This window comes from Periophthalmus magnuspinnatus, chromosome 4, assembly GCF_009829125.3.
Source record: "Periophthalmus magnuspinnatus isolate fPerMag1 chromosome 4, fPerMag1.2.pri, whole genome shotgun sequence".
Classification (NCBI taxonomy): Eukaryota; Metazoa; Chordata; class Actinopteri; order Gobiiformes; family Gobiidae; genus Periophthalmus; species Periophthalmus magnuspinnatus.
This window is the reverse complement of record NC_047129.1, coordinates 482,329-498,924: the sequence shown is the minus strand read 5'-3', so window position 1 is coordinate 498,924 and position 16,596 is coordinate 482,329. Positions and strand designations below refer to the sequence as shown.

Sequence of the window (16,596 nt, the reverse complement as noted above, 5' to 3'; positions counted from 1 at the left end):
CACGGTGACTCAACCTCCTCTGCACCAAATATCACAGCTTGGGACTCAAAAAGGATGCAACACAGGAAGAAGGGGAGAAATGACATAATCAGTTTGACCACAATACCGCTATTTTAGTTAGTTTGACATTTTTTTCAAAATATAAAGCATTGTCAAGTATTTTCTGACTATATATAGAAGCATAAAGTAGACCGAGGCCAAATTAAAATAAAACTTGGACAAAATCAGAAATCAAGAATTAAAATCAGTATTACAACTTAAGAATCAAATCAATACTTAAAAGGTACACAATGTAACTTTTTAGGTGTGAGGTCCACCGCCTGCTTGTATCCATGGAGATGCTACTTTGCTTTATCTGGAATATTCCTCAGTAAGATATTAGACTCATCTATATCCATCTCCATGGAGACAAGCAGCTGACACCACTATAAGTTAAATCTGTGAAGAGTCGACCCCGTTTACAGAAAAAAATACAAAAAAGGAGGTATTTTTTAGCAATGAAAACCGTTATACTTGACAGATATATTGTCATTAACTTATCTGCATTTTGCATCTGCATGTAAACAGGGTCGCCTCTCCACAGAACTCAACTTGGCTTGATGGAGATAGATATAAGTTTAAAAAAGCAAAATATCAACTTTCTGTTGCTTTGAACCCTCCCTGGACAATTGAGGGATTATACAGACATAAATTTAATCTCTTATAGTGAAGCACTCCAGCAAAACAATAACATCTCCATTGAGACAAGTCAGTAGGAGACCCTCCTGCACATGAAAAGTGACATAGTGTACTATTATGTTTAATATGCTTTTCAAATATGGATACAGATAGATATTAAGAAATATTCTATTTTTGACAATGCAGGATCATCTCAGAGAGACTAAACCAGTTTTGCAGGACAGTATCATTTGTTCACATTGAAAGGCAGGCTGCAGCATGACTCAGCCCGGTGTTTGCTTCTGTCCTAATGATTTCTGTTCAGCTCAGTTTCAATTGGTCTGTGTTAAACATTATCTCTGGGGACAACTCTCTGATCAGTAGCTCTCCGCCCCCAAACTGCAGCACACTCATTTGTAGATTATATAAACTGCTCTTTAAGTCTTATCCAACCATTTAATGGCGACTTTTAAGAGCTAATAACCATGCACCATGTTATGATTTGATTATGATTTTTTAAAAATCATTTATTCTGAGTATGAATCACTCATGTCTGAGTAATCTTTATTATCCTGCAATGCCATTCCTCAAAAAATCCTGTTTTCCTCTACTCAACATACACGCCTACTGTTCTGTACGTCTGTTCTTCAATTTTCTTGCCGCAGTACAGATATATTGTATAAGCAGACGTCAAAATAAGTCTGCAGGAAGTGTGTGATTAGCATGCTAGTTGTTACTATTACTAATGTAACCCTGGTTTAGTCCTGGTTTAGTCCTGGTTTAGTCCTGGTTTAGTCCTGGTTTAGTCCTGGTTTAGTCCTGGTTCAGTCCTGGTTCAGTCCTGGTTCAGTCCTGGTTCAGTCCTGGTTCAGTCCTGGTTCAGTCCTGGTTCAGTCCTGGTTCATCTCAAGACGTGGCATATTAAAACAGGGAATGCTGATTAGGTGGATAAATATATAGTGCATTAATGTCACTGTGCATTCTGCCATACTGATATAAAGCCATAAAGTCTATTCACACACTTTCACACAAGTCAACATTAGGTCTCTATCAGCACAAAGTAATAAATGAAACTCGATATATGCTCATTGACCTTGTTATCAGTGATACACAACATCGATGATGACTTTAATAAAATGTAATTAGCCAAGCTGCTCCATCAAATGCAATTATAACAGCAAATTAAAAGACAAGGGAGCGCACATCTCTGTAAAATGCAATATATTGTGCATTAATTAACTCAGGTTTGAAGCGTAACAAATCCAGATACAGGTGGTTTAAGACCATCACTCTTTTGGGAAAATAATCAAATTGAGATTTCTAATCAAAAGTATCGTGATTAAAAATGCAATATATTTTTAAGTGCACAGGAGATTTAACATTTGTCAGAAGACAAAAAAAATGATAAAATTACAAAATTAATAAACGTATACAAGGGTCATGTTTGCAAAGGTCTAAACTATACATTATATTATATTGTCCAATCCAAAGACAGAGTAGTTTGTTCTTTGCAGAGGACATTCTATAATAAACAATGGCAGCATTTGCAATTGAACAATGGAGCTCAACAATAACCACCCACCACTTGGTTTGGAAGTAAACTTCTTAATTTATTTTTCTCATAGACATTCTGGGAAAAAAATGTAGATAAGGTTGTGGCAGATCCTCCACCAGTTACACCTTAAATTACAGGAAATAGCAACTAAGCTTACAAACCTACAAAACACTACTTTGGTTAGATGAACATAATTTAAATGTGGTCTGTCAGCATATTAACTGTATGACACTACTACCACTGTAATTTCATTCAAAAAAGTTCATACTTGCACATAATCAGGGTCGAATAGTCAGTGTTAAATTGCCAATCAGTGTTTTATGCTAATTGTATCATTGGAATGTGCATTGTGTGACCTAATTTGGCACAGCACTGCAGCTCCATGACTAGATGAAGCTGATACTTTAAGTCCCTGCACTGCACAGACTCAAGGCTATTTCACAGTTTTTGTTTCTAAGTCCGTACCGTTACATCTGAGCTCCACGGTGCAAACAAAACCACTATTGTGGCGATTGTTTTTTACGGATCAAGGCTTGCTTTGCTTCAGTCTTGCACCAGGGACTGAGGATTGATCCATGCAGGAGCCAGTCTAAAGAGAGTCATTCTGGGTTTGAAAGAATAAACAAGGAGAAAAAGAGGGCTTCCTATGTCCAACCAAGGCCGGCTGACAGGAGGAGACAGACAGTGGAGGATCGGCTGAATACATTGGCATAATGAGAGCGAGTGGGAGAGGTTTTACTGCTGCTGTACCACCTGGTCCCTGTGTCTGTGTTTGTCAAGGAAATGCATGCTGCCAGCCACTGTGGACACGAGCAAGACAGGAAAACATTCTTTTGTCATTCAGGAGTTGTGAATAGTGTGTAGAAAGATATTATTTGTAAATTAATGCCATTCCCATTTCACGAGTCTGAAATGACAAGACAAATGAACTACTGCTTTTGGGATGCAGAGGTCAGCAATTCATAATTCAGTGCAGCTTCTGACATAGCAAATTGGTAGAACAATCAGATCCAGTGACCCACAGGTTGGCAGGTTCCATCCCTGTACATACTGTCATTGTGTCATTAAGCAAGATACGTACCTCGTCCCCAGTTTCTAGGTACACCGGTGTATGGATATATGTGTGAACAGGTGACTGGTTCCTTGATGTTAAGCGCTTTTAGTTCAGATTGGAAGTAGAAAAATGCTATATAAATGTGATTATTTACCATTTTGTCCATTTTAGAGCTATGTAAGTTTACACTTCTCTGTGATTGGTTAATGCCACCAGCTCAGAGAATTACAAAAGCTGACCAATAGGAAATGAGTGAGAAAATAAAAAGTATTAGTCTAATTGATCTACTGAGTGACTCCAAAAGTATAAGATAAACAGCATCTCTTTGACAAAATCAGAGCCCACCAGCTTAGATTCTGTATTAAAATAAATGAATGTACCAGAGTTCATGTAGACGTGAAAGAAATGATCAAAGGTCATGTAAAGTTGATATCAATATTACTAACAAACCTAATTACCAAGCATCAAATCGATCTGAGTCAATCTCAAATAAGCCTTGTATCCTTAAACAGTTCGATCTATTTGATATGCAAAACTTCAAAACAAGGAAGGAACTGGGAATTATATGAATGTATGTATTATCATATCTAAATCAGATTACATTAATGTCTGGGCAAATCAGATCCAGATACATTTACATTATCGGAAACCTGGCAGAAAAATAAAATAAGTGATAATAATAATAACAACCATCATTTTTTATTTCCTTAAGTGTTTCGTTGTGACAGGCAATATAAAGGTGGTGTTGCCATTTATATCAAAGATCACTTGCCAGTGAACTTTCTGTTCTCCTGCTCAAAGTTGAATGTTTTGAATACCTGTCTCTATTTGTTAGCTATGAATGCTAATTTTTCATCACGATCATCGTGATAAAAACTGACCTGTATTACAGTGATATAGAGTTAGCATTGGCATTTACTGACCGTGATGTGGCCTTACATTTTTTTATTTACACATTTAATGAAATTGCAGAACGACATGCACCTAAAAGAAACTAGAATAAAACTATAACAATCCTTAAAATCAACACAGAAATTGCTACTTTAATTAGAGAAAGAAAGACTGCACACACAGCTAGATCAGATTTGGATTCGACATTTTTCTTAAAAAAAATATATATATACAAATAAAAAACTGAAATGTGGTCTTATACTTGTTCTGATACAGCTCAAGCTCATTCTGAAGTGATTCAGGAAAGTTTAATGTCAGCTCAAATGAGTATCTAGTTTTCATAGCTTTAGAATCGATTAGTATTAGATTTTCGTTACTTTTGACAACCCTAATCTGAAGTATGTTGAAACTAGTTTGTTTCCATTATGATAAGATCTGTAATATATATATATATATATATATATATATATATATATATATATATATATATATATATATATATATATATATATATATATATATATATATTCTTGAGAGGGGTTGGACTCTCCATTTCTCTGGCGTTGCCCGCGGGGAGCGGCGGCGAGCTGGTGTGGGCTTGCTCATTGCCCCACAGCTCAGGCGCTACGTGTTGGGGTTCACTCCGGTGAACGAGAGGGTCGCGTCCCTGCGCCTTCGGGTCAGGGACAGGTCTCTCACTGTTGTGTCGGCCTACGGGCCAAGCAGCAGTGCGGAGTACCCGGCCTTCTTGGAGTCCCTGGGAGGGGTACTAGACAGTGCACCAACCGGGGACTCCGTTGTTCTCCTGGGGGACTTCAACGCCCATGTGCGTAATGACAGTGACACTTGGAGGGGCGTGATTGGGAGGAACGGCCTCCCCGATCTGAACCCGAGTGGTGTTTTGTTATGGACAAACTGATTAGCACAGAAGTCCAATAACAAACACCATGTTCGAGCACAAGGGTGTCCATCGGTGCACGTGGCACCAGGACACTCTAGGTCGGAGGTCGATGATCGACTTTGTTGTCGTCGTGACATCTGACCTCCGACCGCGTGTCTTGGACACTCGGGTGAAGAGAGGGGCTGAGCTGTCAACTGATCACCACCTGGTGGTGAGTTGGATCCGCTGGCGGAGGAGGAAGCCGGACAGACCTGGCAGGCCCAAGCGCATTGTGAGGGTCTGCTGGGAACGTCTGGCGGAGCCCTCTGTCAGGGGGGTCTTCAACTCCCACCTCCGGGAGAGCTTCTCCCTGATCCTGGGGGAGGTTGGAGACATGGACTCCGAGTGGGCCATGTTCTCCACCTCTATTGTTGATGCGGCTGCTCGTAGCTGTGGTCGTAAGGTCTGTGGTGCTTGTCGCGGCGGCAATCCCCGAACCCGGTGGTGGACACCGGAAGTAAGGGATGCCGTCAAGCTGAAGAAGGAGTCCTATCGAGCCTTGTTGGCTCGTGGGACTCCTGAGGCAGCTGATGAGTACCGGCAGGCCAAGCGTGCCGCGGCTCGGGCAGTCACAGAGGCAAAAACTCGGGGTTGGGAGGAGTTCGGGGAGGCCATGGAGGAGGACTATCGGACGGCCTCAAAGAGATTCTGGCAAACCGTCCGACGCCTCAGGAGGGGAAAGCAGTGCTTCACCAACACTGTTTACAGTGCGGGTGGAGAGCTGCTGACCTCGACTGGGGATGTTGTCGGGCGGTGGAAGGAATACTTTGAGGATCTCCTCAATCCCACTGTCACGTCTTCCGAGGAGGAAGCAGAAACTGGGGACCCAGAGGCGGACTCGTCCATCACCCTGGCTGAAGTCACTGAGGTGGTTGGCAAGCTCCTCGGTGGCAAGGCTCCGGGGGTGGATGAGATCCGTCCTGAGTACCTCAAGTCTCTGGATGTTGTGGGACTGTCTTGGCTGACACGTTTCTGCAACATCACGTGGCGGTCGGGGACAGTACCTGTGGAATGGCAGACCAGGGTGGTGGTCCCTCTGTATAAAAAGGGGGACCGGAGGGTGTGTTCCAATTACAGGGGAATCATACTCCTCAGCCTTCCCGGTAAGGTCTATTCCAGGGTGCTGGAGAGGAGAATCCGACCGATAGTCGAACCTCGGATTCAGGAGGAGCAGTGTGGTTTTCGTCCTGGTCGTGGAACACTGGACCAGCTCTATACTCTCCATCGGGTCCTCGAGGGCTCATGGGAGTATGCCCAACCAGTCCACATGTGTTTTGTGGATCTGGAGAAGGCATTCGACCGTGTCCCTCGTGGTGTCCTTTGGGAGGTGCTCTGGGAGTATGGGGTCCGGGGCTCTTTGCTAAGGGCTGTCCGGTCCCTGTATGACCGGAGCAGGAGCTGTGTTCGCATTGCCGGCAGTAAGTCAGACCTGTTCCCGGTGCATGTTGGACTCCACCAGGGCTGCCCTTTGTCACCGGTTCTGTTCATTATATTTATGGACAGAATTTCTAGGTGCAGCCAGGGGCTGGAGGGGGCCTGGTTTGGGAACCACAGGATTTCATCTCTGCTGTTTGCAGATGATGTTGTCCTGATGCTTCTTCGAGCCAGGACCTGCAGCAGGCACTGGGGCGGTTTGCAGCCGAGTGTGAAGTGGCTGGGATGAGAATCAGCTCCTCCAAGTCCGAGGCCATGGTTCTCGACCGGAAAAAGGTGGTTTGCTCTCTCCGGGTGGGTGGTGAGTCTCTGCCCCAAGTGGAGGAGTTCAAGTATCTCGGGGTCTTGTTCACGAGTGAGGGAAGGATGGAGCGTGAGATTGACAGGCGGATCGGTGCAGCGTCTGCAGTGATGCGGTCGCTGTATCGGTCCGTTGTGGTGAAGAAGGAGCTGAGCCCAAAGGCGAAGCTCTCGATTTACCGGTCAATCTACGTTCCTACTCTCACCTATGGTCATGAGCTTTGGGTAATGACCGAAAGGACAAGGTCGCGGATACAAGCGGCTGAAATGGGCTTCCTCCGCAGAGTGGCCGCGGAGGAAGCCCCTTAGGGATAGGGTGAGGAGCTCGATCACACGGGAGGAGCTCGGAGTAGAGCCGCTGCTCCTACATGTTGAGAGGAACCAGTTGAGGTGGCTCGGGCATCTGCTCAGGATGCCTCCTGGACGCCTCCCTAGGGAGGTGTTCTGGGCATGTCCAACCGGGAGGAGGCCCCGGGGAAGACCCAGGACACGCTGGAGGGACTATGTCTCTCGGCTGGCCTGGGAACGCCTTGGGGTCCCACCGGAGGAGCTGGAGGACGTGTCCGGGGTGAGGGAAGTTTGGGAGTCCCTGCTTAGACTGCTGCCCCCGCGACCCGGCTCCGGATAAGCGGAAGGAAATGGATGGATGGATGGATGGATGGATAGATATATACCAGGTCACATACACATACAGTCTAAGTTCAAACTGTGACTATGCTAGAATTCTTGACAGTCCCATTATGTCCAGGCTGCTGTATAATATAGAGGATGCTGTCAGAGTGTTCCAGACGCTGGGCTCGTGTGTGTGTGCGTGTGTGGGGGTGTGTGTGCGTGTGTGTGCAGAGAGGGCAGACAGAGGCAGGACTGCTCAGCTCAGTCAAGTGTCTCGTCTCACACAGCACAAACCAAGGCTCTAGGTTTATTCAGGCTCTTTCTGTTTGAGGCATGGGATTAAGTACAGACTCTCCATCTCTCTACTTCACCGATCTCACTTTCAAGCATCTATTTCAAAGATATTATTGACCAGGGCTGCCTAAGTTTATACTATGAAGTTAAAGGTGCTGTACCTGATTCATAGACATGTGAAAAACAGTCCATTTCAAACAGTCTGCTGTTGTCTAAATGCATTCTTCACAATATGTTTATAAAGGTAGTTTTACAACCAGAGCTTTAAAATCACAATAATGCTAACAGTCCCTTTAAATGTTAAGGTACACGTTTTTGTGCCTCTGGGGGAAATTTGTCCTATGCATTTGACCCATCCTTCAAAGCCACTGGAGCATCTCTTCAGGAGCAGTGAACACTACAGTGGAGGGCTGATGGGGGGAAACCAGAGTGCCTGAAGGAAACCTACCCAGACACAGGGAGAACATGCAAACTCCACATAGAAATGCCTGGAAATCGAACCTGGAACCTTCTTCCTTTGAAGTGCGAGTGCTAGCCACTCAGCCACCGTCTTATTTATTAGTCCTGAATTTCTTAAGATGTCATAAAAATGTTGTAATTGATGAGTATTTTATTTTAACAGTGCATTTTTCTATAATGGTGTTTGTAAGAGGAGTTTTTAGTGCTGAGTGACACACAGTCCTTTACATTGATCCTGCTCCCATCTCCGTCTCAGTCACTGTATCAGATCTGTCTCTAATCCACTCCCTGTACACTGTAGATCACATGCAGCTCCTCATTTTGATGCTGACTTTTCCTGCAGTGAATAAATGGGGCTTTGGGAGAGCGCGCCCACTCAGCTGCGCATTATCTTTATTTATATAGGTTTATGTATGTCCTGTTGGTAGCCTATATGTGTGTGTATGGTTTACTGGGGCGCTGTAACTGCTCCTGCACCATCTTTGCACATAAAAGAGGAAATGTACACTTTGTGCTGATCACACACTCTTAAATGGGTCAATCTGAAGAACTACTTTCTTATACCTTCAGATGAGAGGGAAAGAGTATTTGGTAAAACTGTAGGCTTAACTTTATTTTCTGATCTATTTTATAATGTTGTTTCCTCATTACAAACATACCTATTTAACATAATATAGGATTTTTAAACATTCCACAATCTATAATCCTTCACTTTTATTATTCATCTATTTTAAAGCTTAATGCATATACTTGTTTACCATTCACTTACTCCACCTCTTTAAATGACCAAGGCTCCCTTAAAACTTCACTAGTCAATTGTCAAACAAATACAATTCCAATCCACAACATCATAAATCATTTCTTTTTAAAAAATAAAATCAGAAATAAATACAAACCAGAGGAGCACATTGCCAACTAAAACAGTATTTTGAAATCTTAGAGACAGTAATGTTAACGATTCTGTCTACATTGACATTGCTTTACTGAAACTGCAACTTAACCAGATGAATAATTATGTAGCAAGATCATTTAAAAGAAAAACTCCTTGACAAATCATTTGGATATCTAATACCAAGATGTGACTAAGCACCGGGGATAGCAAGAGTAGAAGAAAGAGGCGTGCAGCTTTCTGGAAATGATGCCTTTGGATCAATTGTCCACATTACTGGGCAGCAGAGTCAGATCGATAGCAGGTCAAAGCTGTCAGGCTGCAGCTTCTCCCCACTGAATCCAAATGGATCTCCCAAGTTAGGCATTGAGCAGCGTGACAGTGATTATTGACCAAATTTTTTATCTTTTCACAGCGGGCAAAGGTGTAAAACTATTAAAACCTTGTTGTTGTTTCTGACATGGGGTATACAGGGGACCTAGACGAGCACTGGGTCTTCTTTTCTCCCTCCTGTCCCAGCACGCAAAAGACAGCGCCACCGTGGGGTTGTTTTAAATGTGTGTGTACAATGAGAGTCCCTTTTTGTCACTGTCACCCAAACACCAGTCCTGTCCGGTCATGTATCACACCCTGCGCAATAAAATGTTTCAAGTCCTTCTGTGCAGAGTAGGAAATCCTAAACATAACGTTAATAGATGACGTTTTTGGCTCTGGGAAACAAAATTAAACGCTGCGGACATCAGATGGGAGATGACAATAGTGAGAGAAGAGAGAGACGTGGCCGTCCAGAGCCCCGTGCGTCAGATGGAAGTGTACAGAACGGAGGGGAGAGTACTGAAGAAACTGGCACTGAGGAAGGGCAACAAAACGGAGGGGCTACCACATTAAAAGGTCTATGTGACTGTTTTGTGTGCATTATGGTGCACGTGCATTGAGCTGTGCGTACCTTCCCAGAAAATCCTAAAAGCGCACCTGCTTCTCCCAATCCATTAGAGAGGAGATTAGAGCCAGAGGAGAGTGAGACGAGAACCAGACAAGTGACTGAGTGCTTATGGACAGACACAAACCATATCTACAAATATTAGAGAAGAGAGAGAAGGCTTCAGTAGCGAGCTCAGCTGTAAAGATGTCACTAACAGGCTCGTGTTGGTAAGTGCTGATACAAGAAACAGCTTAACCTCCGTTCTAGTCTATGAAGAAAAGAAAAAAAAGGGTATGGTCATGTAAAATTCTTTTTCTGTATTTGGTTAAATTCACTGTAAAAGATGTTGAAAGTTAAGGCATTTTTTGCAGATACTTTCTAGATCTGAAAAGCTTGTACAGTGAATGTTCGGTTATGTCCAAACATGGTGAGTAAGAGAATGATTCATTTAATTCCTTTCAACATGCATTTAGTCTTTCAAAATGTAACCAAATCGTATAAAAATAAGACACCTCCTCACACCGTAATACAGCTATGTCCACTCTGCGAAAAAGGTTTACAATATGAATACAGAAATATACAATAAAACCAAATCAGGCCATTAAACAGAACACTCCAAAACACCTGTCACAGTAACTGGTTATTTCTCACATCGTCATAGTTTCTCAGCACAGAAGCAGGTGCAAACTCTGTGCACACACAGCACCGGAAGTTAGTACTGATGGCTGCAAATCAGACCAAAGGAAGTTATGCAGAGTCTAAAACAATCCTGTGGTTTTCAAGCACAAATACACCTCTCTGATATAGTAATATTAGTAGTTGACTGTTCGGACTGGGTTTGAGACCTGGCTTCTAGACCTGATTAGCCCTTTTGCAGTTTTGGCTTAGTCACTGTAGCCCTGACATTCCTGTAAGGTTGTCAAAAGTATTGATACTCATTTGAAGTAACAATATAAAAAAAAAATACTGAAAATTTGACAAAACTGGACCTTTACTGAATAATTTGAGAACTAACTATCTATGCAGGGTGAATTTCAGATCACTGTGGTAGTCAAATTAATTTCAAGTCAAATTTTGTAAAACTTGGGTTACTTCTGGATTGAATGTGGTCTTAAGTTACATGGTTTTAGTTCATTCTGACCTGGTTTAAAGGATGTTATAATAATAAAGATTTCCAATGTTCTTGTTGCACAACGTCACTGTACTAGTTCAAACTAAATCTCCAATTCTCCACCTGAGCACAGTGAAAGTGTCTAAAGGTGTATAAAACATAGCCCCATATCTTTTATAGACTCCAGCATTAAGAGGCACTGTGCCAGCTGTGTTACTGCTCCGCTCTGGCTTCATTCACTCTGAAAGCTGTTTCCTGGAGTGATTGATGTTTCCCATGACCAATTAAAAACTGCTTCATTTGAGCTGCACCAGTGATTCAGCAGTATTCTGAAAGTGCGGTTATAGTTTGAGCAAGACCAGTCCGAGGATGATGAGATGGCATTTGGGTTCTGTGAGCTGAATCCCCTGCTGAAACCACCAAATGCACCCCCATCTGTGGGTCTGCAGGGAAGCGGAGCGGAGAGATGCGGATTTCCTCCGAACAATTGGCTCCAACAACAAACACATCAAGATTGGTTTCTTTAAAGACGAATGTGGCGTGAAATGCACTCAGTAGTGCAGGGAGATGGTGGAGGAGGTTGTATCAGAGATAATCTAGGCATTGTGGGGTTCTAACTGGATATTTAATCTTAAAAGGAAGAGGTCGAGGAATGTCTGAGCAGGTCCAAAGCCTGGACAAATGGTCTGGGTCGGGTCAGGAGAGGTACTATGTTAAAATGTATGTCAAATTAAAATGCAAATCACTGTAGTTGATTTCAGAAATGCAGTTTGAGCAGGACTATTGGCCAACAATCTGTAAGCCATAAAGCAAGGCTGAACGATTCTGAATAAAAATCAAATTGCATTTTATCATATAGAGCATATGAATAGACTTGTGATTTTCTTTTTTCAAATCAAGATTAAGATTACAGTGCACAGTTTAAAATAAAAAGAATTCCATGCATCTCAGAACATTTTGTAGAGGTCAAAACTACAGAGTTAATAAGTCAGCTTTTCTCTGCAGAGGTCTTAATTGCAGACATTGAAATTAGATAATTGCGCCATTACAAATTTCAATTTTGATTCAATTCCTATACTATATATGCATACATAGCTGTACCAATCTGTGTACACAACAGTAGTAGTGGTAGCTCTAAACTCTTTAAAGTTGCTCTCCAGGTGACCTCTTTGTGTGAGTCATGTAGAAATATCCACAGGAACACGCTGAGAACTTCCTGACAGTTCATTCAACATTCCTCTCCCACTTTTCTGATGTAGCTGGTTCTTTTTTAACTCACTAATGCTAACTTTCCTTTTTTTTAAACTCTCTTAGCAGCTGCTCCCACATCCTCAGCTGTAGTGAATAGCGAGGATGTGAAGAAAGTCTAAATAAATGGTCCTGTGTGCTCTTGACATGGCCCGGTCTGTCCATTAATAAAAGATAGTAGTAGTTCTTTCCCACCTGAGCTCCGGGCCCAATTACAGCCGACGTGAGAGTAACACTATCAGGAGGAGAGCTGCCGTAGTCACTGTCAGATGAATCAAGTCCCCACTCTCACAAAAGAATGTGCACTATATGGGAGAGAGAGTTATAAGGCACATTGTGGAGGCAGAAGAATCAGGGCACAACCAAAAAAAATAAATACTACTGCGTAGCTACAGAAACTAAAGTGTTCAATTTACAATCTGAAATGTATCTATATATTTTTTTTTGTATTATTGAGCCAATTTATGTTTTAATCCCACAGGAAATGTTTCAGACCTTTATACTCACAATAAGAATACATGTCTTTCAATGCAAAATAGACAAGACAGACAAATACTGTGGAACCTTCCCAGCAAACCTCTACTAAAAAGTTGCTTAGTGCACCTTTAAATCCAGATTAAATGCTCCCTTTTTTTAAAGATACCTCCACCTGGTCTTTTCCTATGGCATAGTTTTAGTATTTTAATAATACCTGCTGTAGGACTTTGAGATTTTCTTGAAATGCAAAGTGCAATATAAATAAATGTATAAATGTATTGTTCTTCTTCTTCTTATTATTATTATTATTTCGTTATAACCTCATCTTGCAGTGACGGGAAATAATGTTAAAATCCATTAATTGAGATTTAGATGCATGTCATAACGTTGCAGTGATACCTTCCTCTGGTACAATAATATTCTATTCTTATCACACTGGAAAAAATCTTAAGACAGCAAAGTCATCTTGTGTCATACCCAACAGTATTTGAAATCTTCCAAAGACCCTGTAGCAAAATAATACTAAATCTGCAAAGACGAAGGAAAGCAGCAAACTCATTCACTTCACACCGCGATAGATTTTATCCATAACATGCAATTCAAAAAGCCATGAATCACTGTCTATAAAGAGGAAATAAAACCTACTCTGTACCAGATGTTTAATGTACTGCTCAGTGTAACACACATTTTCCTCTGGAATAAGGATCAAATTGTCCGCCACATTTACAGAACAGCCTATAGGAAAAGTGTATGAGAGTGATATTATAATGTGCATGGAATGTATTGTGCTTGTAACTCAGTGAGAATTATATCAGAAAAGAGGTAAAAGAGAAAACTATACTTATTGCCATTTGGAAAGCTAAAACAGAGCGGGGCAGATTATTGAAATATTATGTTTAAAATGATAGTACGTAACTTTCTGGGGCTGTAAAGTCAATTGCATGATTCCATGGAAATAGAAAGTTAAAACTATAATTTGGAACATTCTCCGTGATGATTGACACATTTTATACCATGCTATGGAATATTATAGCCAAAGGAACATTTCCATGGAAACAAGCAAGAGGCCAAATAAGTGAAGGTTTGTGGAGATGCAAGCCCACTCACAGTAAGGATGCATGTTTTTTATGTTTTTCAGTGCAATAAACACAGCCATAATGAAAAAAACATGCTTTTATTTATTTATTTTCTATGTTTGGCACAAAAAGTTACATACTGGAGCTTTAAAAATGCTTCAAAAAGAGATGATTAAAAAAGTATGTGGTAAAGTTCCAGAAAAGGGTATGCAGTGATATTTATGCAGACTTCACATTTCACTGTCATTTCTCATTTGTTAAACATTTAAACCCCAATAATACATCTGAAGCACATTTCTGTTGTAGCTGACATAATATTGTCGTTATCGTTGTCATGTCAGTATACTCAAATATCAAGATATTTATTTTTGTCTATATTGCTCACCCCAAAGACAAACTCTCCCTATGTCTATGAAAAAAAGAACATGACTATTAAATTCAGCTCAGTGATAAATAAAAAAAAATCACATCATCCCAGACAAAAGGTTGCACTTGGTACATGTGGGTTGTTAAATATATCATCAGAAAACAAGACCATCACATTTCTCTATGGGGAGCACACAGTCATATAAACTGCAGGACATCTTCAAGTGTCAGTACACTGAAGCACCTGAAGCAGACAGCACAGCCATCTTTAGAGCACTGTCACAGAGCCCAGTCCACCTGGAGCTTTGGAACATAAATCTATGTCTGTTTAGGCTCTACTCTCTGCATGTGGAATGGGACGTTATGGGACTAATGCATGACCCTGTACCAATCAATAAAGTCTTCAGAAGGAACCAGCCGTGACTAATGTGGTTTGTTTGGATGACACAAGACCAAAACAGAAAAAATTTGAAAAAGAAAATAGAAATGTATTAATGTGATGTTTATATGCAGTTGTGTTGTGGTCTGCATACATGAGCAGGATACCTGTAAATCACTTTATAGACTCCCATTTATGATTTAAACATTAGTAATCTCAGTAGGATTAAGACAGGAGGCAGGTGAAGTGTCTTGCTCCAATATATTACTCAATAGCAGTCTGGACTCTGGGTTGGTGGGCGCTGGGTGGTGGTATTGAACTGCCAACCCTTAGGCTGGGTGAATGGTCAAACGTCTTAAGATACTTCATTTATAAAGTAACTGTAAATGTAATGTTAATGTGATATATTATGATTATGAGAGAGGAAATGCTCAAAATACAGAAACAAAAGCCATTTCTTCTGGTTTTGGTACAAAGGAGTAAGAAAATATAGCATAAAGTAGGGTTGCCAAAATCTTTTCTAAATAAAGTTTTTTCTCATCTTATTCATTTATTTGAAAGTGACATTGTGCAATAAATGGAACGCACATAACAGATTGAACTGCCTTTGGGCAGAGGCAAAGTGGCAGCAGGTTAACAGTGTGCAGGTACTTCATAAAATGGCCCATGTAACATTTAAAAATACATATCATCATGACAGAATTGATATCAAATCTGTTCCTTTGTATCGAAACTGAGTTTGAAATTTTAGTATCATGACCACACTCCCGTAAAGATCACAAGCTCTCATTTTGGGAAACAGCTTTCTACTTTTGTTTCCTTTTGTTAAAAATGTGAGTTGTGAGCTTTTGTAATATGAAGACGTTACTGTTATTTAACACCCGGATGCAACTTATGCATGAAAACCAGAACTAAGCAAGCAATGATGATAACAAAATGTTGTAGACCACTGATGACAGACTAGAATCATATTTTATCCTAGATTTCAGTTAAGTACTAATTAACCGACCTCTTTTGGGATCCACTCTAGATATAGTGAAGAGCAGAAGACAACAAATATTTCACAAAGCTATATTTTCTCCACACAAGGCCATGCAAGTATAGATCCAGGGTTAACCACACATCACCAAAACTGCAATACAAAGGAGCTCAACTTCATCTCATCTCTTCTGTCCCTGGCTGGGTGTGTCTCAAACAGAAGTTCATCCATCCTACCATAACAGAGACGGCTGTAGGCTACTACCACATACACTGATAATAACCACAAATTCCATGTTTGTCTGTCATAACAATGGAATTAGTAATAAAATCCATGATAGTCACTTTGAGTATCAAGGTAAAAACATTTAAGCATTGCTCATTCAAAAAGTTATATTTCCAATCCTCGTCAGGTCCTTGTTTCACTGTCACTACTGGATATTCAGAAATGACCTAATGCTTTAAGAAAAGATGACTTTTACAGGGATTTACCAGTGAATCAAAGTTTAGGTGCTGTAGACATCAGTAGACAGTAGTGTAGTATGCAGTATGCAGGAGCAGGTGCAAACAATTGAAATCACGAGAAAAAAAAACACGCGCAACAAAATAACTCTCTTCTCGTAATAACATTTTCTTACCACTTTGTTCTCCCAGAAAGACGAGTTTGAATTTTCTTAGAGGGTTTCCAAAGTCGCTGCCCACGGACATTTTGGGGGTGCGGGGGGGTACACGACAGGAGTAGCAGTAATATAGTCCCAGTCGTTCCCAGTGCGTAAAAGCGGCGGAGATGGAGAGGTCTGCGGAGTCTCTTTTAGAGCAGGCAGGCAGTGCAGCAGTCCGCCCCGGTCTCTGGTCTTCGTGATGGGAACAGTGCCACCGCCACCGCCACCGCCGCTGCTGCACCGGTCCGTGACGCTCGGGTGGGTTTTTGAGCCGGGGAGGGCGGTGTGCGCA

General features: G+C 41.5%; 2 protein-coding genes across 2 annotated transcripts in view; one reads left to right on the top strand and one right to left on the bottom strand.

The window, feature by feature from the left end:
* The window catches only part of rab6ba (RAB6B, member RAS oncogene family a), a 48,990-nt gene extending 32,408 nt beyond the window's left edge, over nucleotides 1–16,582 (bottom strand). Inside the window, exon 1 of the mRNA XM_033964856.2 lies at nucleotides 16,281–16,582. Within this exon, the coding sequence (XP_033820747.1) occupies nucleotides 16,281–16,350 (70 nt within the window). The 5' untranslated portion in view covers nucleotides 16,351–16,582. The remainder of the gene's footprint in view (nucleotides 1–16,280) is intronic.
* The window catches only part of zbtb11 (zinc finger and BTB domain containing 11), a 505,104-nt gene that overhangs the window by 453,815 nt on the left and 34,693 nt on the right, over nucleotides 1–16,596 (top strand). The window lies entirely within an intron of this gene.